This window comes from Patagioenas fasciata, chromosome 18, assembly GCF_037038585.1.
Source record: "Patagioenas fasciata isolate bPatFas1 chromosome 18, bPatFas1.hap1, whole genome shotgun sequence".
NCBI classification, from domain to species: Eukaryota; Metazoa; Chordata; class Aves; order Columbiformes; family Columbidae; genus Patagioenas; species Patagioenas fasciata.
The window spans coordinates 11,415,941-11,441,143 of NC_092537.1; the positions used below are offsets into that span (position 1 = coordinate 11,415,941).

Sequence of the window (25,203 nt, forward strand, 5' to 3'; positions counted from 1 at the left end):
TGGCCGGGGGCTGCAGGTGAATTGCACAGGCAGAGCTTTATTTCCCCTCCTTCCCGTCCCATGGTTCTGTTTTTGGGCTCTCTAGTTCAAAAGTGCCTTAGCAACTCTTGGGACACCCTTCCCACTCTTTGCTCCTGCTGCCCTCCACGCTGGTGACACCAGTGGCTGTGGGGCAGGGGCACAGTGTGACAGAGCAGCATGAGCAGGGAGGGACGAGGGCCCAGCTCCCACCTGGGGCACCAGGGGATGCTCACCAGGCCAAGGGTCTCCTGTATCTCCTGGATGTCCTCTGCCAGGCTGGAATGCGCCTCCTGCAGGGCATGCATGTCCTCTGCCAGGCCGGAATGTGCGTCCTTCATCTCCCGCATGTCCTCTGCCATATCAGAGTGCACCTTCTGCATGGCCTCCTGCATCTCCCGCATGTCCTGGGCCATGCCAGAGTGCGCCTTCTGCATGGCCTCCTGCATCTCCCGCATGTCCTCTGCCATGCCAGAGTGCGCCTTCTGCATGGCCTCCTGCATCTCCCGCATGTCTTCTGCCAGGCAGGACTGCGCCTCCTTAAACTTGTTGATCTCCTCCCAGAGATCCTGAAGCGAAGCCCTTTTCTGGGAGAGTGGGTGTCGGGGTGAGCCCAGGGGAGGGTCCCTGGGGACCTGGACCCCGCTGTGCTCTGCTGCGGGAGCTCGGGCTTAACCCAGCCCTTGAGCTGAGGGCGGCACGAGGGCAGCGCGGAGCCCAGAGGAGGGGGCGTCTCGTGGGGGAGCACCCAGGGACCAGCAAGAGGTTCTACCTTGTAGATGTCTCTCTCCTTCTCTTCCTGGCCAGGCTGTTCCTTCGTGACCTTGTCCTTCCCTAAGCTGGGGGTCGGGCTCTGCCCTGGCTCCAGGACGGACAGCTCCTGCTGGTCCGGCTGCCCGATGATCATGGCTTTCAGCAGCTTGTGCAGCGCCACCAAATCCACAACCCCAACTTGGGGTGTCCCGATGGCAGCGTCCAGCATCTCCAACAGACTGCGTGTGGCCATCGCTGCTGTTCTGCTTGAAAACACTGAACCCGAAGTAGGGAGACAGGAGCTTTTCTGTCCGGAGGTGATCTTGGAGGGATGGACAGACAGCAGCCTTTCTCCTGCTCCTTCTTGCCACAGAAAGCGATCAGTCACCAAAACAGATCCAAGTTCCGAAAGCAATCCGAGCGATGGAAGTGATCCAGTCACCAAAGCAATCCAAGTGCCGAAAGTGATCAAACCACCAAAAGCGGTTCAACCACCAAAAGCGATTCCACCACCAAAAGCGATGCAACCACCAGAAGTGATCCCACCACCAAAAGCGGTTCCACCACCAAAAGCGGTTCAACCACCAGAAGTGATCTCACCACCAAAAGTGATGCAACCACCAATAGCGATTCCACCACCAAAAGCGATCCAACTGCCAAAATGAGTCCACCACCACAGTGATCCCACCACGGCAAGTGATCCCACCACGGCCAGTGACCAAATGGGCACGGGGCACAGGTGACAGGGGACAATATAGTGTCTCTGTTGCCTGGCAACAGCTGCCCCAGGAGCCAGCGGGCGCCGCCCTGGTCATTGTGATGAAGTTATCCACGGGATGGGAGGTGCTGAGGGTCCCTCCTGCCTTTCCCACTTCACCACCTACATTGTAGCTGGTGACACCTCATATTTTGGGGCAGGTCACTGCAGCCCGTGCCCAGATTCAAAATACAATCAGACAAGTCATGGGGAATGAAATCTCACTTTACTGAATTAAATACCCTCAGTTTTAATTGCAGAGAGAGTGGCTTTATCCCTGTTGTGTACTCAATCAAGCTCTCCTGACGTTTAATCCTTTCCTTTCCCCACAGCACAGTGGCCTCGGAGGCGATTCCCCTTCGTGGCAGATGTGCAGTGACTGGCTCACGAGTGCACCAGCACCTGGGAACCTGGGCTGAAAACAAGGCCAAAGTGCCTGGTTTAGGATGCCTTTCCCTGCGGCTGATCAAGGCAGACGGATGTCTTTGGAGAGGGAGCTGTTCTGAAGGGATTTCTTCTGCCTCTCTTGACCATTGGCATGAGCCAGTGGCTGCTGACCAGGAAATGTGCTCATCGCTTGCTCCCTCATGAACACTGTCCTGGCCTTTTCAGCTATAAAGAAATAAACCAGAGTATGTTTCCTGTCCTCTGTTGAAGAAGGCGCTGTGAACTGAAGTTGCTCCATAGCTGAAAGGGAGACCACAACACAGAAAGCAGGGCTGCCATGATTCCTCTGAGAGTGAACCCCACATCCCAAAGCAAGCCGGTTCTTAGAGACGGCCAAGTTTCGAGCAGCGCTGTCACACGTGAGCTGCGAGTCACACGAGGAAGAGTTCCGGAGGATGGAGCGTGTCCCCAGATGGTTTTTGCCAGCGCTGACTGAGGAAGAGGCGTCCTGTCCAGGGGCCTCTGCAGAGAGATCTCCAGGCAGAGCAAGACACTGGGGGGCAACAGCCCCTCTCAAACCCCATTTTTCCACCCCAAGTGGCCGCACTGCAATGGGCAAGCCTTCATCCCGGGCCAGAGATGCTGGGTCCAGAAGTCATGGCTTGCTCCTGGGAGGGTCTTTTTGTGTCAGCCACCTCCTGTGTTTCACCACCCATTTTTCACTGTCACTGACTTTCATTTCTTTTCCCTCTACGCTCTCCTCCGGTTTTGCCGTGGAGAGCAGATGCCAACAGTCTATTCCAGCCTTAGGGGATCTTGCAGACTTCTCCTTTGCTGTCTGTGGGGCTGGTGATTGCCTTCTGCTACTCCTGCTTAATTCTGAAGACTAATTCCTGGCAGATGTGGTTGGTGCTGCTGAGCAACACTCTTGGCTTTTTGCTGGTGCTCAGTAGGACACCTACAAGAAAGCAGGTATCAAAAACCTCCAGTTCTTGTGTTGAATGGTGGTGTGAGGAATCATTTAACTTCTCACTTTCATACTGAGCTCCTGGGGTTTTTGGCAAGATTGGCCTCAAAAAGGGCTGGGTCTGTCCTGGAGGATGGTGGGGAGAGCACTAAATTCAGTTCAGCACACAGAAAGCAAGGCCCGTACCGGGAACCGTGTGGGGCCCGGCCAGTGCCTCGTGTCCCAGGGGGCCCTGCCTGACTTTCTGTGCCCTAATGGGGTGCGAAGCCGAGCAGGGGCACAGGGAGCTGGGTGAAGAGGCTCCTGTGGGACCCCAAAACCCTCCCCACCCATCGTGCTGGTCCTCATTGCATCACCCCGTCCCTACCGCTCCCTGCACAGGGCAGCTGGCATCAGAGCAGTGTCCCCTCCCCAAACCCACTGCACCCCAGTGCTTTGAGCACCCTGGATGTCCAAAATGTCCTTTGCATCCCGAGGTGCCCTGCCTGGGCTGGAGATCCTCCCCAGGCAGCACCCATGTTCTGGGGGCGCCATCCAGACCCAACACGCTGACCATGCCGCCCAACTTCCCCGACGCTCTGGCCACGTTCTCCAAGCTGTAAACCCCTGAGAGCCGGCAGAGCAGCAGCAGCCCCATCTCCTCCATGGCCTGTGCCCGTGGGAGCTTCAGCCCCTTCTGGGCTTCCTTGCCCCACAACCACCAGCCCGCCTGGCTGCCCCCTCCTCACCCACCGCCCATGGCCTCCACCACCCCCTGCCCCCCAGAAAGCCACGGCCACCATGGACGGCCAGAGCCGACTGGGCTGGAGGAGGTGGGGGAGTTGGGGGGGTCCAGGGCCAGGGCGTTGGGAGCGGGGGCTCCCCTGAGAATCGCACTGGAAGAATTTTCAAGGTATTATTTCTAGGGTGGGGGGAGCACACACTGCTGGGGAGGGCACTGGCCCTTGAGAGCCTCTAGATGGCCTTTTCTCCCCTCAGTTTTTAAAAATATATATCTAATGTATATAAACATCCTAGTGCCGAAAGTGATCAGTCACCAAAACAGATCCGAATGACCAAAGTGATTCCATCACCACAGTGATCCCACCACGGCCAGTGACCAAATGGGTGAGGGGCACAAGTGACAGGGGACAGTATCTGTAAAGGGGTGAGAGAGAGCGTCAGTGAGACGGCGCAGATCTGAACCCCAAGGTCCCCCATCACTAACAAGGGCCCCCCCCACACCCACCAGGGCTGGTCGAGCACGCCCTGGTGAAGGTTCTCGGTGTTATTTGAAAATGTTCATTCAAAATGGCATTTTAAGAGGTGGTTTCCTCAGACCAAGCAGAAGCCCACAGGCACAGCTCGTTCACCGGCCCTGTGCCTCACCCCAGCGCCGCATCACGGCTCCCCCAGCCCCCGGCATGGGCCATTTCTTACTGAGAAGCTGACGGAAGACCCAGGTAATGGAGCTGTCCCACTGCCACTGCAAAAACGCCAGCCCTGCCGGGGTCATGGCGTCCTCGTGCTTTCTGTACAAGTCAAACGTGCCAAAGGTTCGCACCTTGAGGCTGCGGCTGGAAACAATAAGAGCACAAGAGCTGAGGTGATTCTCTTTTCTTGCAGCACTCTGGCAGGCAACTACTTCCCCACAGCACCCCAGAGTCTGTGAAACAGAGGTGGAAAACGAAGGCTCGTCAAAAATTCTCCCAGCTTCTCCAGCTCTCTGCACATTCCTGCTCCAGGCTGCTGTGCTGCTGGGCCGTCTGCCCCAGCGCGGCTTCCTGCTCCTTCACCGCCAGCCTCAAGGACCGACCGAAACTGTGGGATTTTTCCAGCGCTTCTAAGTTGCTGACATCAATATCCTCGCCGGGCATCGGCCCCAGCGGGGCTGCCCGCGTGAGAGCGCAGCTGGGAATGGAGAGTGGAGAGAAGCTGCTCAACTCATGTACACCGTGACTCACTTACAAAAGACGCACCCATCGTTAACCAATGACACGGTAAACGCTTTCTGAGCACCTGCAAAAAGAAGGGCTATTTTCAACTTTTAGATCCTTCTGCATGACAAGAGGGAGACAGAAGATTCAGTAACGCATTGATTAGAACCAGAGAGCTTAGTTTATACGTATGACGCGTTGCCAGTAAGAAACAAGGCAATTATAACTAACAATTATAACTGAAGCCGGAGGATCCCCAGTGCTGCCCAGCGCTGATGAAATAAAGAATGCCGCCGAACAGTAGCATTGCCTCTGCCTTTCAGTCCATCTCTTCGTTTCCAGAGAGTTCCCGCTTTCTCCAGAGCGCAAGAGACGAGGCCGAGAGAGCCCGGGAAGAGCCGGAGCCACCCCCGCCTCCCCGAGCCGGCCACGCCAGCAATTCAGCAGCCCGAGCGCTCTCCCCGCCACGCCGCAAGCGGCTCCCGCTGCCCGCGCAGGGGAACCGGGGCTCCCCGGCCCGGGACTCACCGGCCGTGCCGAACGCCCGCCCGCTCCGGACGCCGCTCAGCGCGGCACTCAGCAGGGGCACCGCCATGCTGCGCGCCGCCCGCACTGGAAGGGCCCCGTTCCCATAGCGACGGGGGCTGCGCCGCGCGGAGTCCGGTCTGCAAGGCCCCGCAGCCGTAGCAACGGGTCTGTCTACCGCAGCGCCGGGCTGGGAATGCCCCCCTGCCGCGGCAACGGGGCTGGTTAGCGCGGAGCCTGCCTAGAAACGTCCCCACAGCCCCGCGGGACGGGCTCTGCCCTCCCCGGGAACCCCTCCCCATCGCCGGCCTTGCTGCTCCGACCGGGCAGAGCCCGCGGAAGGCACCGGAGAGGCCCCGCTGTCACCCCGGGGTACCCGGACGGGAGGTGAAGCCCAGCACAAGAGCCAGGGGTTTTTGAGAAATCGGCCCACAAAGGAAAAGCTGCGGTTGCCCGTGGGCTGTGGAACATCCTGGGCGTGCTGGGGAACCGCAGTGCAGAGTCACAGAATCGCAGCCTGGTAGGGCTGAAGGGACCTCTGCAGATCCCCCAGTCCAACCCCTGCTCACGCGGGGTCACAGAGCAGATCACACAGGGAAATGCGTGGGGAGGAAAAAACAGCCTGGGCACGTTGCTTGGGATTGTTGTTTTCTGGAAGACGGCCTTTAAAACCAGAAGAACATCGCGGAACAATCTCCAGACCCAAGGACCCGTGGCAACTGATTTCTGCCCTCAAATTCTGGCTCCATCCTTCCAGGTCAAACTGGCAGTTTCTCCAACCACCGCGTGTGGTTTTTGGCTCCAGGGAAGGACGAGTATTTCCTTCCCAGTTCCATCAGCAAAGCAGTGCCACACGCGGATTCACGTGCACAAACTGTCACAGAAATGTTCTTGGCCCCAGGTTTCCGGTATCAGAGTCTCAGACGTTTGCGCTTTAAAAAATACTTTAATTATGAGATAAGAAACAACTTAAAAGGTACAGCAGAGAAACAGGCCAGACTGGGGGTCTCTCATGGAGGGGGAACACAAGGCAAAAGAGACTTGGGCTTTTAAACTCATTGCTCTAAGAAAGCCTCTCAGAAATGGTGGTCAGGAGCAGGGAGGACGGCCGGGACGCTGGGAGAGGTGAAGCGCAGTAGGGCACTTTCCTCGGGATCGCCAGAAATAACTGCGTAACCTCGGAGAAATCGTGGTGCGGCGAAGGGCAGAAGGACGGACGGGATGCTGACAGACGTGAAGTGGTGTATGGCGCTTTCTTCAGGGACGCCAAGAGGATCTTCTCCTTTTCTAAGTCATCATCCCCCTGAGAAGAGAGGAAGGATGGGTGGGAATGATCCCAGGCAGGGCCACAGAAACAGGGTCACAGTCCAGGGTGTCACTCACCAACAAGAGAAGCATCCCAAAGCCTCCCTCGTGCCATGTCCCCCATGAAGGGGACCCCTCCCCATGCTCCTGCAGAGCCCAGACCCTCGCAGTCTGAGCAAGACCCGCAGGGGAAGCCTCCAAGAGCGTCCCTGCCTGGGGAAAGAGCCAGCAGGGACCTGACGGCACAGGATGGGGACATCACAAAGCCAGGGCAAACGGGCTTTAACTCACCTGCCTCTCCCCTCCTGCCCCCTCCGGGCACTGCCCTGGCTCAGAGAGCTCCGCTGAGCCCCTGCAGAGGATGCAGAGGCCAACTCATACCTGAGGTTTATATACAGGGGCACTAAACCAGCCCCCTGACCATCCCAAGCCTCTGGAGACAAAGGTACGAGCGCAGCTGTCCCCCCGCAAGTCCCTTCCCACCTGCAGCGCGTGGAAGCCTCACCCAGGGTGCTGGAAAGACCCTCGGTCGGGGCACTGAGGTCCTGGGCTGCGGTCAGCGGTGCCACAGGGTGGTTGAGCAGCTCCTGGCGGGGCTGTTCACGCCGTCTCCTCTGGTGAGCCGTGCTTGATTCTACTTCCAGTTAGTGTCCTGGCAAATTCTGTTTATCTGCTGTTCCATTAAATGATTCATTTTCTTTTCTACCTGCTCACTTGCTTAAGGCTTGCAGGGAGTCTGCAACTGCCAATCGATCTCTAATGCTTTACTGACTTGCAGCACTACCTGTGCAACAAAAGGGGGCCCCCTAGCAGAGGACATCACAGCGGGTACCCCCAATCGGGGTACGGTCTCATTTTACAAAGCTTTAGTTACTGTTCTAGCTTTACTAGTTGGGCAGGGGAATGCTTCTGGCCAACCCAAGAAGGTCTCTGTTAACACACTGCAAGGCAGAGTTTACTGATGTTGGTTCGAGGAGGCAGCCGTCCGGGCTCAGAGACATCCCTCTCATTTCTCTCTTCCCAGCAGCTCATCTCGCAGTATGAGCTGCCAATTTATTTCCAGTTTCCTGATCAGTGTCTCATTCTTGATGCTCCTTGAAATGCATGGTGACAACTTTCCTAGTAACAGCACAGATTCCAACAACTGGAGTATCACATTTAATCTCTTCTCCTTGTGCTGTTAATAAATGTGGCCCTTCTCAAATGTTCCATGGGCACGCACCACTCCCAAAGCACACTTGGAATCTGTCCAAATATTAATCTTCTTCTCGTTGGATAATTTTAAAGCTCGTGTACGTGCAGCTGTCCGGGCAGAAGTCCCAGGAGACAAAGGTTTGCCTTCGATTACCTCGTGGGTAGTTGTTAGGGCATCCCCCGCTCTATCTACTCCTTGCTTTACAAAGCTGCTTCCATCAGTGAACCAGGAGTCTTCGGCGTCTTCCAGCGCCTGTTCCATTAAATCCCGTCTGCTGGAGGAAACAGCTCCCATTGTTTCCAAGCAATCCTGGACCACAGGCTCTGAAACAGACCCACTGAGGAAAGGGGCTGCAGTGACAGCGTTGGTAACGACAACATTCACATCATCCAGTTCCACCAGTACCGCCTGGTATTCAGGAATCTCGAGGGAGATAACCCATGGGTGCCTTTTTGTTCCAGTACGGTTGGTACCGTATGGGACACTTTCTGTCCCACGGTGAACTCAGGAGCTTCCTGTACAGCGAGTCCAAGAGCTGCCACAGCTCCACGACATCCAGGCCAGCCTTGGCTCACTGCATCTGATTGCTTTGGGAAGCAGCAGCCGCTCGGTTCTGAGCTCTTAATTGCTGTGCCAGAACACGCAGAGCAACGCTTTGCCTTTTGTGTGAGCATAACTCCAATGGCTTGGTGATATCTGGGAGACCCAGGTTCTTTGTTTAGTTGTGCAGATGCCCTCAGATGCTTCTCTTGTCCAATTCAACTTGGAAGTCATTTTGTTTCACGGTTCATAGAAAGGCTTTACTCAAAGTCCATAATTATAAACTCAAAGTCTGCACCAACGTGTCATTCTAAGAAATGCCCAGAGCTCTTTTACCGCTGCAGGTTCTGGTGTCCGGCGAACAGCTTCTTGTCGCTCCATCCCCAGCTCTGGTGCCCTCCAGAGATCTCGATTCCCAGATAAGTCACTTGGTGCTGGATCAGCTGGGCGCTCTGTTGGGAAGCTCGATACCCACTGCATCTCACCAAATTTAGCAAACTTGCAGTGCATTGCATACGGTCTTCTTTGGTTTCTGTGGCTGCTCTTTTATCTTGAATGTCACTTCACTTTGTTTGAATGTTATTATTGCTTGCAATTGTTTTCCTAAGTCTCGTCTCCGTAACGGTTTTGGAGACCCAGGCGTAGATAAGAACTTAGGAATTCCATTTTGTCACTTCACCTTGTTTGTATGTTATTATTGCTTGCAACTGTTTTCCTAAGTCTCGTCTCCGTAACGGTTTTGGAGACCCGGGCTTAGATAAGAACTTAGGAATTCCAATTTGTTTCTCCAGTTTCTATTGGATTGGCTGTTGCAGAAAGCTTTGTCTTCTTGGCCAGTAGCTCCCACCACAGGTACAAAATCTTCATCTAATGGTATCAATGCCTGATTCAAAACCAAATCAAACGTTCCAGTATCAACTAAAAACTCAGCTTCTTTTCCATGTTTTCCCAAAGCCTCCCTCGTGCCGTGGTCCCCCATGAAGGGGACCCCTCCCCATGCTCGTACAGAGCCCAGAAACTCGCAGTCTGAGCAAGACCCGCAGGGGAAGGATCACTGCGAAGGAGAGGGGGACGTGTGCCGGGCCATGGGCCGGGCAGCCCTGCCCCGAACCTCTCGGGATCAGAGCAGAGCAGTAGGAAGATGCAGCTGCTGCTTCGGGGAGCACAGACAGACACTACACAACAGCTCAGCATCCCCGCGGGCAGCGGGTGGGAGAGAGGATGGCCCCTGTTCCTCCTGTGCTCCGGGCCTGGTTCCCCAGAGGTCAGGGAACACCGCGGCCAGCGATCAACATGGGGACACGACACTGGCTGTCGGTACCTGGTGTGTGAAATAGTGCCGGTCAGCACATCCATCTCTCGCTCTTTCAGCCACATCATGTGCTGGAGCTGGTCCTCGTGTTTCTTGCGCGGTTCCTCAACAGATTCCCTGCAGGACACGGGGAAGGAGCCCACCACGGGCTGTTACAAACTGGTGCTCCCCGTGACGGGCACCGTGGAAGAGGCTCGGTCGTGGGGCTGAGCACCAGGTCCCAGGAGCTGAGCTGGCAGGCTGGTCTGTTACGGGGCATCCCACGGGCTGCCATCCCCATCTGGGATGGACCACATCTGGGGGTTATGGGCTTCTATACCAAAATCAGATTTCTCATTGGCCCAAAGTCATTGTTCTGAATAAAAGGGATCTGGGGGAGAGAAAACATGGGGTTCAGCCTCTTTCAAAAGGCAACGCATTCCCTCAGAATGAAGTCTCCAGCCAGATCTCCCTGTGTCTGCCTGCAAAGCAAATCCCCACTCCAAAAGCCACTGGGCTGCCCTCAATCCAGGGCTTCTGGACTCTCCATTCTCCTTTCACTGTCTCCCCAAACCATCCCCTGGTTCCTTCACCCAGACCGGGGGCACCGGCACCACGTGCCGCTCGTGCCGCTCTCAGCCCTGCAGCTCCCGCAGCTGCTGCTTCTCCAGCCGGTGCTGCTCCCACAGCTGCTCCAGGTCAAGCTGGTGCTGCGCCAGCAGCTCTGCCCGATCCCGCGCCGTGTCCTGCCGCTCCTGCCGCAGCTGAGCCGCCAGCTGCTCGTTCTGCCACCACAGCATCTCCACCTGCTGCCCGTAGTTGTCCTTCATTATGGTCACTGAGGTCCTGCCGGGAGAGAGCCCGTGAGGGGTCACAGCACCGAACAAGTGTTGCTTTCCTTGCAGTACCTGGCACTCTGCACCCAAAGGTCACATGGGGATTTAGCAGCAGATCGGTGTTGCTGTGCGCGGTGGGAAATGGAGGCAGGGGCTGCTTCACTCTCTGCATTCTGAGCCCTTAGCCCTCTGCTGCTGCGCAATGCGGTGTCCTGATTGGGGATGTGGTGGCAAAGGGACAGAACCCCCACAGCAGCAGTCGGTGGCCGTTGTTGGCATCTCAGCACAGGGAGGTTCTTCCTCTTTCCCGTCACCCTGATGCTGTTAGGAGCAGACCTGGCCCCTTCTCCTCCCCCTGGGTCACCCATGGGCCCCATCCAGCAGGCGCTGGGGCTCACCTGGCTCTCCAGCTCTGCCACACGGGCCTGGGCGCTCAGCAGCTCTGCCCAACAGTCCAATGCTGCTGGGGAGGCGGCCAGCTGGCTGCAAGAAAAAAGCACCCGATGTGGTCAAGCCGAGGAGGCCACGAAAGACAAGATCCCTCCTCAACGCCAGTTCCTGCCTCGCAGGTGAAAGGCAGGATTCAGCCTCTTGGCTGCCGAGGGAGCAGAGACCCCAACAGCTCCGTTCTTGGTGCTCCCCTGGCTGCATCCGCCCCCTTCCCCGGGCACCCCCAGCTCACACCCCCTGCCCACCGCTCCAGGCACGGGGGCTGCAATTCCCTTCTGAGCCCCATTGGGACGGCACAAGTCTGAACCTGCCGAGGGGAATGGGACTGTGGGCTGGATCAGCGCGACAAAGACCCGCGGCATTACCCCAACTGGATACCAGAAAGTGCTTAACACGAATTGGGTCAATCTGAGGCAAGCGCTGCTGAGAGCTGCTGCTGCAGCAGCCACACGTGGAGCAGACGGGAGTGCTGCGGCCATTGACCGGGCCTTTACCTGCCGGGAGAGCGGGGACCCGGCCCTTCGCCCGCGGTCTCTGAGGGCTCGGCCTTTGTGTCTTGGGCCTCCGAGGGTTTGTTCTTTTTCTCTTGCGCCTCCGAGGGCTCAGCCTTTTTCTCCTCAGTCTCAGAGGGCTTGGCTTTCTACTCCTGGGTCTCCATAGTGTTGGCCTTTATCTCCTGTGCCTTGGCCTGTTCTTCGGCTCTGCTGGGAGCCAAAGCATCGATCATCCAGTCCATTGGGTCGGGTTTAGGCGCTGCCTCCTCTGCAGCCCCAAACTGGCTGGGGGGCTCCATGAAATCCTCATCCTCCCAGCCCAGCCAGTCGTCTCCGGCCCTTCTCCTCCGCACGGGGTTCCGTCTGCGGGGAGGACGAGGTGTGGAGCGGGGCTCTGGGTTTGTTTCGCTGCTGCTGTTGGCAGAAAACCTGAGGGAGGAGAAGCAGTTGCAGACCTGCCTGCGAGGGGACCCGGGGACCTGCCTGCTCCGCCTCAGGGACAGCGACGCTCCAGACACACGCACAGCACCGTACCTCACCAACTGCCCCACCACCGGCTGTACCGCGGGCCTGGAGCCCATCGAGGGCTTGTACTCTCCGAAGACAAGCTCCTTCTTGTTCCCGCGCCCTTCCTCCTCTGTTCAGACAAGGAGCCTTGAGTCAGCGCCCAGAGGAGCAGCTGCTGCAAAGACACCAGCCCTCCCCTCCTCCTCCTCCTCCTCCTCCCAGGCTGCCTCGAGGGCAGAGCACAACCCTTGTGCATGAGCCGCCTTCCGCCCCGCTGACCCAGAGCCCCTTGACCGCCCTGCTCAGCCCGACACAAAGGGCATTTCCCCTGCAAGGCCACGAGAAATCAAGCTCGCTAGCCCAAGCCAATGCTGTCACCTCTGCAGACCTGCCCAACGTCCCTGGCTGGGCTCACCTGGCTGCTTCTGGGACTTTTTATCCACTTTGCACTCCCTATGCTCTCCCGTACCTGGCTTTTCCAGGACTTTGGCCGCGGAGCCTCGTCCGAACAAGCCGTCCAGCGTGGAGCGCGCTGGCCGGAGCTCCGCTCTGTGGGGACACGGTGGCAGATGGTTTCTCCCAGAGGCAGGGCTGTCCCTCCTCACACAGCCTGGCCAGGCTGCTCTGGCTCTTCTCTGCCAAACCAGCTGCTCTTGCCCCTTGCTGGGACCCACGGGCAGAAGCTCCGGCATCCCCCCCCAGCACGGTGGCACCAGCTCAACACTCAGCCCACCCCCTGCGTTACTGCCATTGCCTCCTCACTGCCCTTACTCTTTTTTTGGGCCTTTGCCACGTCTCAGCACATCCAACAGGTCGTCGTCTTCAGCATCTTCAAACATCGACGTCTTCTTCCTCTGGACCGGGGCCACGGTGCGCAGGGGCGTCTGGCGTGGGGGCAGCTCTGGGGATGGGATCGCCCATGAGAGGAGGTTTGAGCAGGGTGGGGTTTGGTTTTTTAAAGAACAAGAGATCAAAGCAGCCCTGCCTGCTCTTCTCTCCCTGGACCATTTACAAAGTCCTTTTTCAATGTCTTTTCCGTGACTGAACCTCACAGCAAGTGACAAAGCGGCAACGCGCCACTGCCTGCTCTGCGCCCCTGCATCCACTGCTGGGACATGGCTGGGGGTCACTGACACTGGGGTTTCCAGCTCCGGCAACACCAGGAGCTTCTTGAGCTTTGCAAGTTTCCAATCAGATTGTTCCAGCCCCTCTTCACCCAAAGGCCCTGCTCTAAACACACCCTGGCTCTTGCCCCAACCCACCGGCTGCTACTGGTGTCCAGAGTGGATTTATCGGGGCAAAGGCCATTTGAGGTGACTATCAGACCCATGAGCGTCCCCGCTGCAGGAACAAGAGGGGCGAGTGCCTGTAACACTGCCCAGTGCAGCTGGGACCCACCCAGAAGTGCCCCAGCTGGGCTTTGCCGTGGACCGGGGATGCTACAGCCACCCAAATCCTGACCACGAAAACTTGTTGTCCTTTGGCACGGTGCACAACAGGCCGGGTGAGGCCCAAGGGAAGATCTGAGCCTCCCTTCCCGGAAAGGAAAGGCCAGTTCTGTAACCTGGGGCACTCCCTGAGCTGTGGCACAACCAACCCCGTTATCAAGCTGCTCTAGAAATGACCGCACTGCTTAATCAGAGATGGGACTGGATGGCTTTCCATTTCATCAGCTGGCACCTCACACAAACTCAGCCAGGCTGCCGATTCCTTTCTTACAAGGAGGAGGCATCCAGCAACCTGCTTACCTTTCCTGCTGCTCTGTTCTGCTGTTGTCTCAGAGCTGCACTCAGTGCCACGTTTTACAGGCATCTTCTGTGGGCCAGAATTGGGTTTCGATGTCCTCAGGAAATCCCAGTCCCGGTCGTCCTTGTCCTGGAAAGCAAGAGGATGAGGACGGGCACAGGGCGAGCGCAGCGGATGCCTCAGCACTGCTTCTCCCTTGGGAGGCTGGTGCTTGGGGCCGCGGCTGCAGCGCACGGGGGCTGAGACGGGGGGATTTCGGTACTTGAAACGCTCTGAGCCCTGAGTCCTGTGCTGAGATCCTGCTGCTGCCTCTGAGAGAAGCGTCAGGAACACCCAAGGCCATTGCTTTGGGTGAGGGCTCTTCCTACGACGCTGGAGCCGAAGCACACCCAGGAAGGCTGGGCTGCAGCAGCGGGTGCCCCCGGGCTTTGCTCCATCCTCGGTACCTGGAAGCCCGTCTCCCACCAGCCACCCACTCCCCTCTCCTGGCTTTTTGCTCCTGCCAGTGATGCCAGAGAGCTCAGCCCCAGCCCTCAGGACATCCAGGCTCTCTCCCCACGTTTGGGCTCACCCCTGCAGCTGCCTTGTTCTCTCCAGTCGGGGCAGGGAGCGGGTGCAGAAGCTGAGGAGGGGGCAGGTCAGGAGGACGTGGGGAGCACGCAGAGATCTGAAAGGCACTCACTCCTTGGTGACCCGCGCGCTGGTCTTCAAGGCTCTCCCACCGGCTGTAAAACGGGGTTCAACTGGAAACACACAGGGAGAGATCAGGATGATGGACACGGGCATAGCCCTGGCCTGGGCACTCCACGGGGGGATTAGCCGGCTTCTCACGGAGCTGCACCTTCCACACAAGGATGGTGACCATTGCGGTAGCCAGGGTTGCCACCTCACCCCAGTGTCCCCCTCCTCCGCCCCAGGCATTCCCAGCAGACCAAAGCACCTGCGCACAGTGAAAGGAGACCAGGCCAGTGCACTTACCACTTAAACCTCTCTTGGCTTGCGTAGCCTGTGGAGAAAGACAAATTCCCTCATTAGAAAACCAAGCCAGTCTGAGCTGGACTGTCTCAGCACACTCAAGCCAGAGGCAGGTTTCTCCCGAGAACCCCAGCAGCACCAGCGACGCCCTCGTCCCGCCCGCGCTGCTTGGGAAATGGCAGCTGAAAGCCCGGGGGAGCGGAGAGATGTGACCCCTTCAGTGACACCAGGGGGCTCAGCCCCTCCTGCCTCGGGATGGCTCCTGCCTCCCAACCAGTGCCAGAGCAGCACTGAGCATTTCCCGGGCCTGCCTGAGCACCCGTCACACTCACCATCGCCATCGCAAGAGCCGGGCTTTCCCTTGCTCCAGAGGGTGTCTCCGCAGATTCCTCCGATGTCAACCCCCACGGGGGGACCGAAGATCCTTGGTCGCGTCCACACTCTGACCTGCAGGGACAGGAGGATTTCCCCACTTGCTGTTCAACCTGCGTCCCTCTGCCACCCCCCCGGCTGGCTCCCTGCTGCTCGGACCTCTCCAAGCCCCTCAAAAACCAGGCTCCAGCTCAGCCTTAAACACACCTGCCCTCGTGCCCCCGGCCCCGAGCACGCACAGGCCTGGTGGCCATGGCCGCGGTGTCCCGATCCCTGGGCTCAGGGCAGCCCTGGACCCGCCCGCAGCAGCACCGCCCGGTCCCGCCCGGCCCCTCCCGACCCCACCTGGCCTGGCCCGGCCCTTCTCCTCTTGCTGGTGCTGGGACATGGAGTCCCTGGTGGGCCTGAGGCCGGGCCGGACGCTCCAGCCCCGGCAACTCCGATACTCCCGGGGGAGATTCAAACCTCTGCAGATCCCCCAGTCCAAGCCCTGCTCACGCAGGGTCACAGAGCAGATCACACAGGTGGGTCCAGGCGGGTTTCAATGTCTCAGAGGAGACTCCACACCAGCTCTGGGCAGCCTGGGCCAGGCTCTGGCACCTCCCAGCAAACAAGTTTCTGCTCATGTTCAGATGGAGCCTCCTGTGTTTCAGTCTGTGCCCGTTGCCCCTCACCCTGGCGTTGGGCACCACTGAACAGTCTGGTCCATCCTCTGACACCCACCCTGAGATATTGATCCCATTGATCAGATCCCTCTCAGCTTCTCTTCTCCAGCTCAACAGCCCCAGCTCTCTCAGCATTTCCTCAGAAGCAAAATGCTCCAAAACCCTCAGCACCTTTGTAGCCACCGCTGGACTCTCCCCAGTAATTCCTTGTCCTTCTTAAACTGGGGTGCCCAGAACTGGACACACCACTCAGATGGGGCCTCACGAGTGCAGAGCAGAGGGGAAGGATTCACCTCCCTTGACCTGCTGGCCACACTCCTACTCACGCAGCCCAGGTACCATTGGCCTCTTGACCACGGGAGACGTTGCTGGCTCACGGTCAACCTGTTGTCAAGCAGAGCTCCTGTGACAGCTCGGCCTTGCCCGGCCTTGCAGCTCAGCTCCTGCTGCTGCTCTCCCGGCTGCCGACAGTCAGCCCGGCATCTTGCACAGCTGCCTGGTTACCTCCTCACCCCATCCCCCCAGTTAGGCCCAGGGGGTGCTTCTTAAGCCCATGGACACCTCAGCCCCACCCGGGGTGCAGGATGGGCCTTTGCTGGCTCTGCCCTGATGCCCAGTGGTTTGCTCCCAGTGCTCCCTCTGGAGGGGGTCTGGATACCACTGGATCCACCTGGGCACCCCCAAAGTGCCTTTTTAGCACTTATTTGTCTCCTGAAAAAGCAAACACAGGGGGGCTTTCTCCCATCCTGCCCCAGGGACCTCCACTCAGACCACACTGGCACTTGGTTGCTCATGGCCGTTTATTGTAGCTGTTGCTTGCTCAGCGCCCGAGGCGGTGGGACCGGGGCCCGGGACCCCCGTCCTGCCCGGCTGTCAGGGCACTGATTTATTGCGGAGTGGCAGGAGGTGCACCAGCAGCTTCGGTGCCTGGGTGAGGCGTGCGGGAGACGAGGCAGATCGGTTCTTCGGCGCGGCGGGTTGGTGCTGCAGTGAGGAGGAGGTACCTGGGGGCGAGGGGCAGGGTCAGCCACAGGCACCCACAAACAGGGTCCTGCCCCCACCCTGAAGCACACAGGCTGTTGTCCCACACTGCCAGCACCACCCGCCATGTCCCCCCAGCTCCCTCCAGCTCCACCATGAGGAGCGGCTGCCCCAGCAGCCAGTGCTGCCCCCGCACCCCAGCCCAGACCCCAGACTCCCGTCCCACCCAGCCCAGCTGCGGGCACAGACCCATCCCCCCAGACAGCAGGGTGTCCTCCGCCCCCCGGTGCCCTGACAGGGCCATACTTGGCCGGCTCATTGAGGTCGTGGTGTTTGGCGTCCCCCTTTGCTTTGAGGACAGCTCAGAGCTCTCCGTTACAGACGGCTGCTTGTTCTGTTGCTTCCCATCAGTGCCGTCCTGGCCCAACAGCTGCATCGCGTCCTTCTGGGAAGGGGAGAGCGTGTGACCCAAACACGGGGCCCCATTCCGCATCCTCCAGCAACCCTCCCCCAGCCAGCTCTCCGTGGGGAAATTGAGACACAGATCCCCCTGCAGGCTCAGCATCCCCCTCCCCACCTCCATCATCCCTACCTTGTTGGGGCTGCGGGCACTGGCTTGGGATGGCCGTGGAATGCTGGGCGGTTGGGGCTGGAAGCGTGGGGGCCTGACAGTGTGTGGGCCCCCACAGCTCCGCGGAACAGTGGGGTATCTGCACTCGCCCGTCCGCTCCCTGTGGGACAGGACACGGGGTGCTCAGTGCCTGGCAGGTGGCACCCCATGTGTCACTCGATTCCAGGGAGGGGTCAGGGGGTGCTCCCTGTTCGGGGGCAGTTACTCACGGTCCAGGCGCCAGCATGTTGACGGGCCGGTCGCAGGACAGGCAATGGAAACCAGGTAGCAGCTGCCTGGAGAGGGGAGAAAAGGGCTGGGGAGCTCCTGGGGGGCACAGCCCCACCTGCACACCGTCCCCTGCCACAAAAAGCCTCTGCACCCACCCCCCAAGACTGGTTCAGGAGGGCTCCTCCCACACGTGCCCCCTCATTGTGCCGCCTCCGTCGCTGGGAAGCTGCAGCTGGCAGGAGCACAAGGCACAGCCACTTGCTCAGCATCCCCAGGGGCGCTGCCCACTCGGCTCCCACGCCAGGGTACCACAGCGGCACGAGCTGGGACAGCCAGCAGGAACAGGGCCGGCACTGCCAAAGCCACCGCTGTCCCCATCGCACTCACTTCCTAATCCCAGCGGCATCGTCACGCTCTGGCTGCAGCACCTTCTGCAGCTGCCGGCTGAGGCTCTTCCAACGCTCCTCCTGCTGCTGCCGGAACGCCCCCAGCTCCCGCCGGTCCAGCTGTGGACGGGTGACACCCTCAGCCATCTACCCCAGGATGGGACATGGCGGTCCCCAGGGGGACAGCCAGGAGGGGGCACCATCGCAAGGATGCTGCCTCAGGCTGCCAGGCCCCCAAGGTGCCAGTTCTGCATGGAGGGGACGAGCCCTCACCTTACAGTCCATCTGCCTTTGGAGCTCTTGCTGGAACTGTTGACAGTCCTGCTCCTGGCCTGTCACCCGGCTCGTCACCTTCTCCATCCCCTTGTTCAGCTGCTCCATGCACGCCTCAAACTGGCTGCGACTGACTTTGTCAGCCAGGGCGGCCTTGTCTACCTTCTAGCAATGGGGAAAGGCAGGAGAGCGGTTGGAGACAGGATGGAGGGACAACGGGAGAGGGAGAAGTGGCTACGTGGATCTGTTCACCCCATCGCCCCCGTGGGGTTGGTCCCACCAGCCGAAGGGACTCAGGATCACAGAGGGACCTGGCAAAGGACCCGCAGCCGGGCTGGAAATCCTCCCTCCCCCTGGCTGGTTCTGTCAGCCGGCACCCAAGGGACAAGGGGTGTTTGTCACCCTGCCCAGGACACCCTTGACTGGCACCAGGGACCCTCGAGCCCATACCTCATCGATTCCCAGGCAAAAAGCAGCCCGTGATGCCACGGTAGGGTCGGAGCTGACCCCCGGCCAGCCGAGCACCCCCTGCCTCCCCACCCCATCAGAAACCTCCAGGAAAGGCATCGGGAAGCTGTGCAGGGCTGCGAGCAGGGTGGCAGGGGGACAGATCCCTTGGGGTCCCAGCCTGGGCTCTGCCTGCGGGTTACAGACACTCACCTTGATGTCATTCTGCTCCTGCTGGCGATCCTGCTGGAGGTTTGCAAGGCCCGAGCTGAACTTCTCATAGTCCTTTTGGAGCTGCATGATGCTGGCCTGGAGGCACTTGAGCTGCTCGTCCTGCTGCAGGGACTAAGAGGACAAGGCGGTGCTGAGCAAGGAGGGTGGCTGCCCCGCAGGGACAGACCCAGGGTATTTTGGCTGGTGGCCACGGGCTTTCAGTGCAAGCAGAACATTTTCTCCAAGGCTTTAATTCCCTTCCATGCTGCTGACTCCCACAAGCCAATTAGGGGGGCAGCCAGGGGCTCCCCCGCGTTACAGCAAAGCAGAAATGCCTGGGGGGTCCTAGCAGCTCAAGCCCCCTACACTGCATCTCCTTACCTGTCTCCTCCACTTTTCATAATTGTCCACCTTGCCGCCCGCCTTCTGGGCCAGGGACGCCACCTGCTCCTCGAGCTTCTCGCAGCGCTGGAGGAGCTTCTCCAGCAGCACCATGGTGTCCGGGCTGCAGACGTGGCACCCTGCCTGCTCGTGTCCCCCGCTCTGCGCCGTCGCTCTCGGCTCGTCCACCTGCTGGCAGGGGAGGAGGAATCAGCTCTGAGCCGGGCTGGATGCGGCCCACAAGCGCAGGTGCCGTGGAGGCTCCATGACCCCATCGAGCCAGGGGCCGTGGCCGGGACCCCGCCAGGGCTCCCCCCGAGCCAGCCATGGTTGGGAGCGCCGCCCCCGGGCCTCACCTCTGCCTGCAGCTGCTGCGCTGTCTCCATCACCAACAGATTCACGTACTCGGCCGCAAGGTGTTCCAGCTCGGCCTGAGTCGGCTCCTGCTGCTTCCCCAACTCCTTCCGCTCTGCCTTGACCTTCTGTCCCTTGGGCCTGGCCAGCGAGACGGGGGCAGGGGCAGGCTTAGCCTTTGTGGGGGTGTCCCCTGCCCCCCAAACTGGGATGCTCTCAGACCCCAGGTTCCCTCGCAGCCCTGCGAGGTAGGAAACCCTCTCCCATTCTTTTACCGTGGCTGTTGGGTCATCTGGGCGCTGCCGTCTGCTTTCCTGCCGGCTCCAGCCGCCCTCATCTTTCTGGGAGCATCCTCCACCTTGCTGATCTGCGAACGGCAGTGGGGGCAGTGAGGGCACAGCCCCCTGTGTCATTCCGGCACGGGGACCCTTCGGCTGCCCCCTCCCTGCCCAAACTGGCATCCCCGCAGCCCCTCGGGGACTGCTGCCGGCTCACCTTCTCCTCCTGCCCGTGGAGGGCCCTGGCCATGTCTTGCAGGAACGACATCTGGCACTTGAGGTCGGCCAGGATGCTGGTGATGCTCTGCCGGCCTAGAGGGACATGGTGCAAGGGGATGTGCTGTCGGTGACGGGGTCTCACCCTTGGGGCCAGGCTCTGAGCATGACGAGCTCCTGAGCCAGGGTGTCCCCACAGCAAACAACCCCCGCCAGCCCCCCCGTGCTCTCACCTCCCTCCGGGAAGAGCCGGCGCACGTTCTCAAGATCCGCGCGTTCTGCTTTTGCAGATTTCAGCTGCTCCACCTCCTCCTTCAGACCAGTGCAGACGTTGCCGAGCTGCCCAACCTGGGAGAGAACCTCCCGCATCTCCGACTCATAGCTGGAGATGATGGTGGAGCCCGAGGAGCGCCAGGGCATGGCCCGCTCTTCGGCATCCTCTGGGATGGTGGCTTGGGAGCTGGAGGACCCAGGCTGCACCCCAGGGGTGGTGGTGTGGGTCCCAGGTGATCCTGGCTGTTTCCCCAAGGTGCTGGTCTGGGTGTCAGGGGCCCCTGGCTGTCTTCCCAGGCGGGTGCTGGCCTGGCTGCCCCGTGATCCTGGCTGCATCCCCGGGCTGGTGACATTGGCATCAGTAGACCTCATGTGGTCAGAGGGAGTGCCTGACAACTTCACAGGGGTCACTGGTTCCCCCTGTGTCCCTGCTTGCATCCCCGGGGAGCCAGACCCTGCAGTCCCCTTGCTGGTCTCCATCCCAGGCTGTGTCCCACGTCCCTTCGGCCCCAGTGCTGAGCTCTTCCTGGCCTGGCTGTCCGTGGCCACCTGGGTGGGATCGGCGGGGGCAGACTGGCCCCCAGCGCCCTCCTGGGAAGAAGAGGCAAAGGGCAGCACGGTTACTGGCAGCTGGGCAGCCGTGAGGACAGACCCCAGAACCCCCCGCCATGTCCCCAGTCCCTGTCCCCAAACCACCATCTCACGGGGATAAAGTCGTGTTCCACATGAGAGCCCAAATGCAAAGGCATCACGGGGTCAGCCCGGCCATGGAGCCGGGGGGATGGAATCCCCAGGGATGGGACCCCCAGCATCACTGCCCAGCACCCCGAACCCACAGGCTGTGCCCCGAGGCAGGAGGGCTGGTGTCCCCGAGGGAGCGGGGATGCAGCCGCCTCCTGTCCCTGCGCAGCCCGGCAGCGTCCTGGGGCTTCCCCTGGAGCTGGGTGAGGACAGGGACACCCGTTCAGATGTGGGTGTGGGATTTAAAGAGAATCCCCAAATGAATGGGGCAGGAGCCACAGAGACGCTGGGCAGGGCTGTGCCTGGGGGCCGCGGCAGAATTCCACGAGCAGAGCTTTATCTCCCCTCCTTCCCCTCCCATGGTTCTGTTTTGAGGGCTCTCTAGTTCAAAAGTGCCTTAGCAACTCTTGGGACACCCTTCCCACTCTTCCCTCCTGCTGCCCTCCACGCTGGTGACAACGATGGCCACAGAGCAGGGGCGCAGGCTGACAGGGAGAGAAGCGGGGAGGGGACGAGAGCCCAGCTCCCTGCTGGGGCACCAGGGGACACCCACCAGGCCAAGCGTCTCCTGGATCTCCTGGATGTCCTCTGCCAGGCCGGAATGCGCCTCCTGCATCGCCCGCATGTCCTCTGCCAGGCCGACATGCGCCTCCTGCATCTCCCGCATGTCTTCTGCCAGGCCGGACTGCACCTCCTTAAACTTGTTGATCTCCTCCCACAGATCCTGGAGCGAAGCCCTTTTCTGGGAGAGCGGGTGTCGGGGTGAGCCCAGGGGAGGGTCCCTGGGGACCTGGACCCCGCTGTGCTCTGCTGCGGGAGCTCGGGCTTAACCCAGCCCTTGGGCTGAGGGCGGCACGAGGGCAGCGCGGAGCCCAGAGGAGGGGGCGTCTCGTGGGGGAGCACCCAGGGACCAGCAAGAGGTTCTACCTTGCAGATGTCTCTCTCCTTCTCTTCCTGGCCAGGCTGTTCCTTCGTGACCTTGTCCTTCCCTAAGCTGGGGGTCGGGCTCTGCCCTGGCTCCAGGACGGACAGCTCCTGCTGGTCTGGCTGCCCGATGATCATGGCTTTCAGCAGCTTGTGCAGCGCCACCAAATCCACAACCCCAACTTCGGGTGTCCCGATGGCAGCGTCCAGCATCTCCAACAGACTGCGTGTGGCCATCGCTGCTGTTCTGCCTGAAAACACTGAACCCGAAGTAGGGAGACAGGAGCTTTTCTGTCCGGAGGTGATCTTGGAGGGATGGACAAGACAGCAGCCTTTCTCCTGCTCCTTCTTGCCACAGAAAGCGATCAGTCACCAAAACAGATCCAAGTTCCGAAAGCAATCCGAGCGATGGAAGTGATCCAGTCACCAAAGCAATCCAAGTGCAGAAAGTGATCAAACCACCAAAAGCGGTTCAACCACCAAAAGCGATTCCACCACCAAAAGCGATGCAACCACCAGAAGTGATCCCACCACCAAAAGTGAAGCAACCACCAACAGCGATCCCACCACCAAAAGCGATCCAACTGCCAAAATGAGTCCACCACCACAGTGATACCACCACGGCAAGTGATCCCACCACGGCCAGTGACCAAATGGGCGAGGGGCACAGGTGACAGGGGACAATATAGTGTCTCTGTTGCCTGGCAACAGCTGCTCCAGGAGCCAGCGGGCGCCGCCCTGGTCATTGTGATGAAGTTATCCGCGGGATGGGAGGTGCTGAGGGTCCCTCCTGCCTCTCCCACTTCACCACCTACATTGTAGCTGGTGACACCTCATATTTTGGGGCAGGTCACTGCAGCCCGTGCCCAGATTCAAAATACAATCAGACAAGTCATGGGGAATGAAATCTCACTTTACTGAATTAAATACTCTCAGTTTTAATTGCAGAGAGAGTGGCTTTATCCCTGTTGTGTACTCAATCAAACTCTCCCGACGTTTAATCCTTTCCTTTCCCCACGGCACAGTGGCCTCGGAGGCGATTCCCCTTCGTGGCAGATGTGCAGTGACTGGCTCACAAGTGCACCAGCACCTGGGAACCTGGGCTGAAAACAAGGCCAAAGTGCCTGGTTTAGGATGCCTTTCCCTGCGGTTAATCAAGGCAGACGGATGTCTTTGGAGAGGGAGCTGTTCTGAAGGGATTTCTTCTGCCTCTCTTGATCGTTGGCACGAGCCAGCGGCTGCTGACCAGGAAATGTGCTCATCGCTTGCTCCCTCGTGAACACTGTCCTGGCCTTTTCAGCTATAAAGACATAAACCAGAGTATGTTTCCTGTCCTCTGTGCAGGAAGGCGGTTCAAATGTAAAGGTGATCTTGCCTGTAAGCAGCACGAACTGCTCTAGAGACAGCTCTTTGCTGGGGATGGAGCTGTGAGAGAGGTTCTCCAGCGGGCACGGCTGCCTCCCTTTTGAAACACGGGCAATCTTTTGCTGGGCTTCCCGTCCCTCAGCCTGATGGCTCTGACATCTCCTCTGATGCTTCAGAAACGGTGCTGCTATCTACACAGCATTGCAAGATCCTCCTGCTCTGTGAACTGAAGTTGCTCCATAGCTGAAAGGGAGACCCCAACACAGAAAGCAGGGCTGCCCTGATTCCTCTGAGAGTGAACCCCACATCCCAAAGCAAGCCGGTTCTTAGACATGGCCAAGTTTCGAGCAGCGCTGTCACACGTGAGCTGCGAGTCACACGAGGAAGAGTTCCGGAGGATGGAGCGTGTCCCCAGATGGTTTTTGCCAGCGCTGACTGAGGAAGAGGCGTCCTGTCCAGGGGCCTCTGCAGAGAGATCTCCAGGCAGAGCAAGACACTGGGGGGCAACAGCCCCTCTCAAACCCCATTTTTGCACCCCAAGTGGCCGCACTGCAATGGGCAAGCCTTCATCCCGGGCCAGAGATGCTGGGTCCAGAAGTCATGGCTTGCTCCTGGGAGGGTCTTTTTGTGTCAGCCACCTCCTGTGTTTCGCCACCCATTTTTCACTGTCAATGACTTTCATTTCTTTTCCCTCTACGCTCTCCTCCGGTTTTGCCGTGGAGAGCAGATGCCAACAGTCTATTCCAGCCTTAGGGGATCTTGCAGACTTCTCCTTTGCTGTCTGTGGGGCTGGTGATTGCCTTCTGCTGCCCCTGGTTCATTTTGAACACTAATTCCTGGCAGATGTGGTTGGTGCTGCTGAGCAACACTCTTGGCTTTTTGCTGGTGCTCAGTAGGACACCTACAAGAAAGCAGGTATCAAAAACCTCCAGTTCTTGTGTTGAATGGTGGTGTGAGGAATCATTTAACTTCTCACTTTCACGCTGAGCTCCTGGGGTTTTGGCAAGATTGGCCTCAAAAAGGGCCGGGTCTGTCCTGAAGGACGGTGGGGAGGGCACTAAATTCAGTTCAGCACACAGAAAGCAGGGCCCGTACCGGGAACCGTGTGGGGCCCGGCCAGTGCCTCGTGTCCCGGGGGGCCCTGCCTGACTTTCTGTGCCCTAATGGGGTGCGAAGCGGAGCAGGGGCACAGGGAGCTGGGTGAAGAGGCTCCTGTGGGACCCCAAAACCCTCCCCACCCATCGTGCTGGTCCTCATTGCATCACCCCGTCCCTACCGCTCCCTGCACGGGGCAGCTGTCCCCTCCCCAAACCCACTGCACCCCAGTGCTTTGAGCACCCTGGATGTCCAAAATGTCCTTCGCAGCCCGAGCTGGCCCTGCCTGGGCTGGAGATCCTCCCCAGGCAGCACCCATGTTCTGGGGGTGCCACCCAGACCCAACACGCCGGCCACGCCGCCCAACGTCCCCGACGCTCTGGCCACGTTCTCCAAGCTGCAAACCCTTGAGAGCCGGCAGAGCAGCAGCAGCCCCATCGCCTCCATGGCCTGTGCCCGTGGGAGCTTCAGCCCCTTCTGGGCTTCCTTACCCCACAACCCCCAGCCCGCCTGGCTGCCCCCTCCTCACCCACCGCCCATGGCCTCCACCACCCCCTGCCCCCTCTGAAAGCTACGGCCACCATGGACGGCCAGAGATCAGACGGGGTTGGTGGAGGTGGGGGAGTCAGGGGGGGTCCAGGGCCAGGGCGTTGGGAGCGGGGGCTCCCCTGAGAATCGCACTGGAAGAATTTTCAAGGTAGTATTTCTAGGGTGGGGGAGCACACACTGCTGGGGA

General features: G+C 59.5%; 1 protein-coding gene and 1 pseudogene across 1 annotated transcript in view; both read right to left on the reverse strand.

The window, feature by feature from the left end:
• Positions 1-24,974, reverse strand: part of LOC139829321 (glutamine-rich protein 2-like) — a 28,992-nt gene extending 4,018 nt beyond the window's left edge. The window contains exon 1 of the mRNA XM_071816359.1: positions 21,637-24,974. Coding sequence (XP_071672460.1) covers positions 21,637-21,750 — 114 coding nt within the window. The 5' untranslated portion in view covers positions 21,751-24,974. The remainder of the gene's footprint in view (positions 1-21,636) is intronic.
• Positions 8,696-15,288, reverse strand: LOC136109472 (fas-binding factor 1 homolog; annotated as a pseudogene).
• Positions 24,975-25,203: the final 229 nt, after the last annotated feature.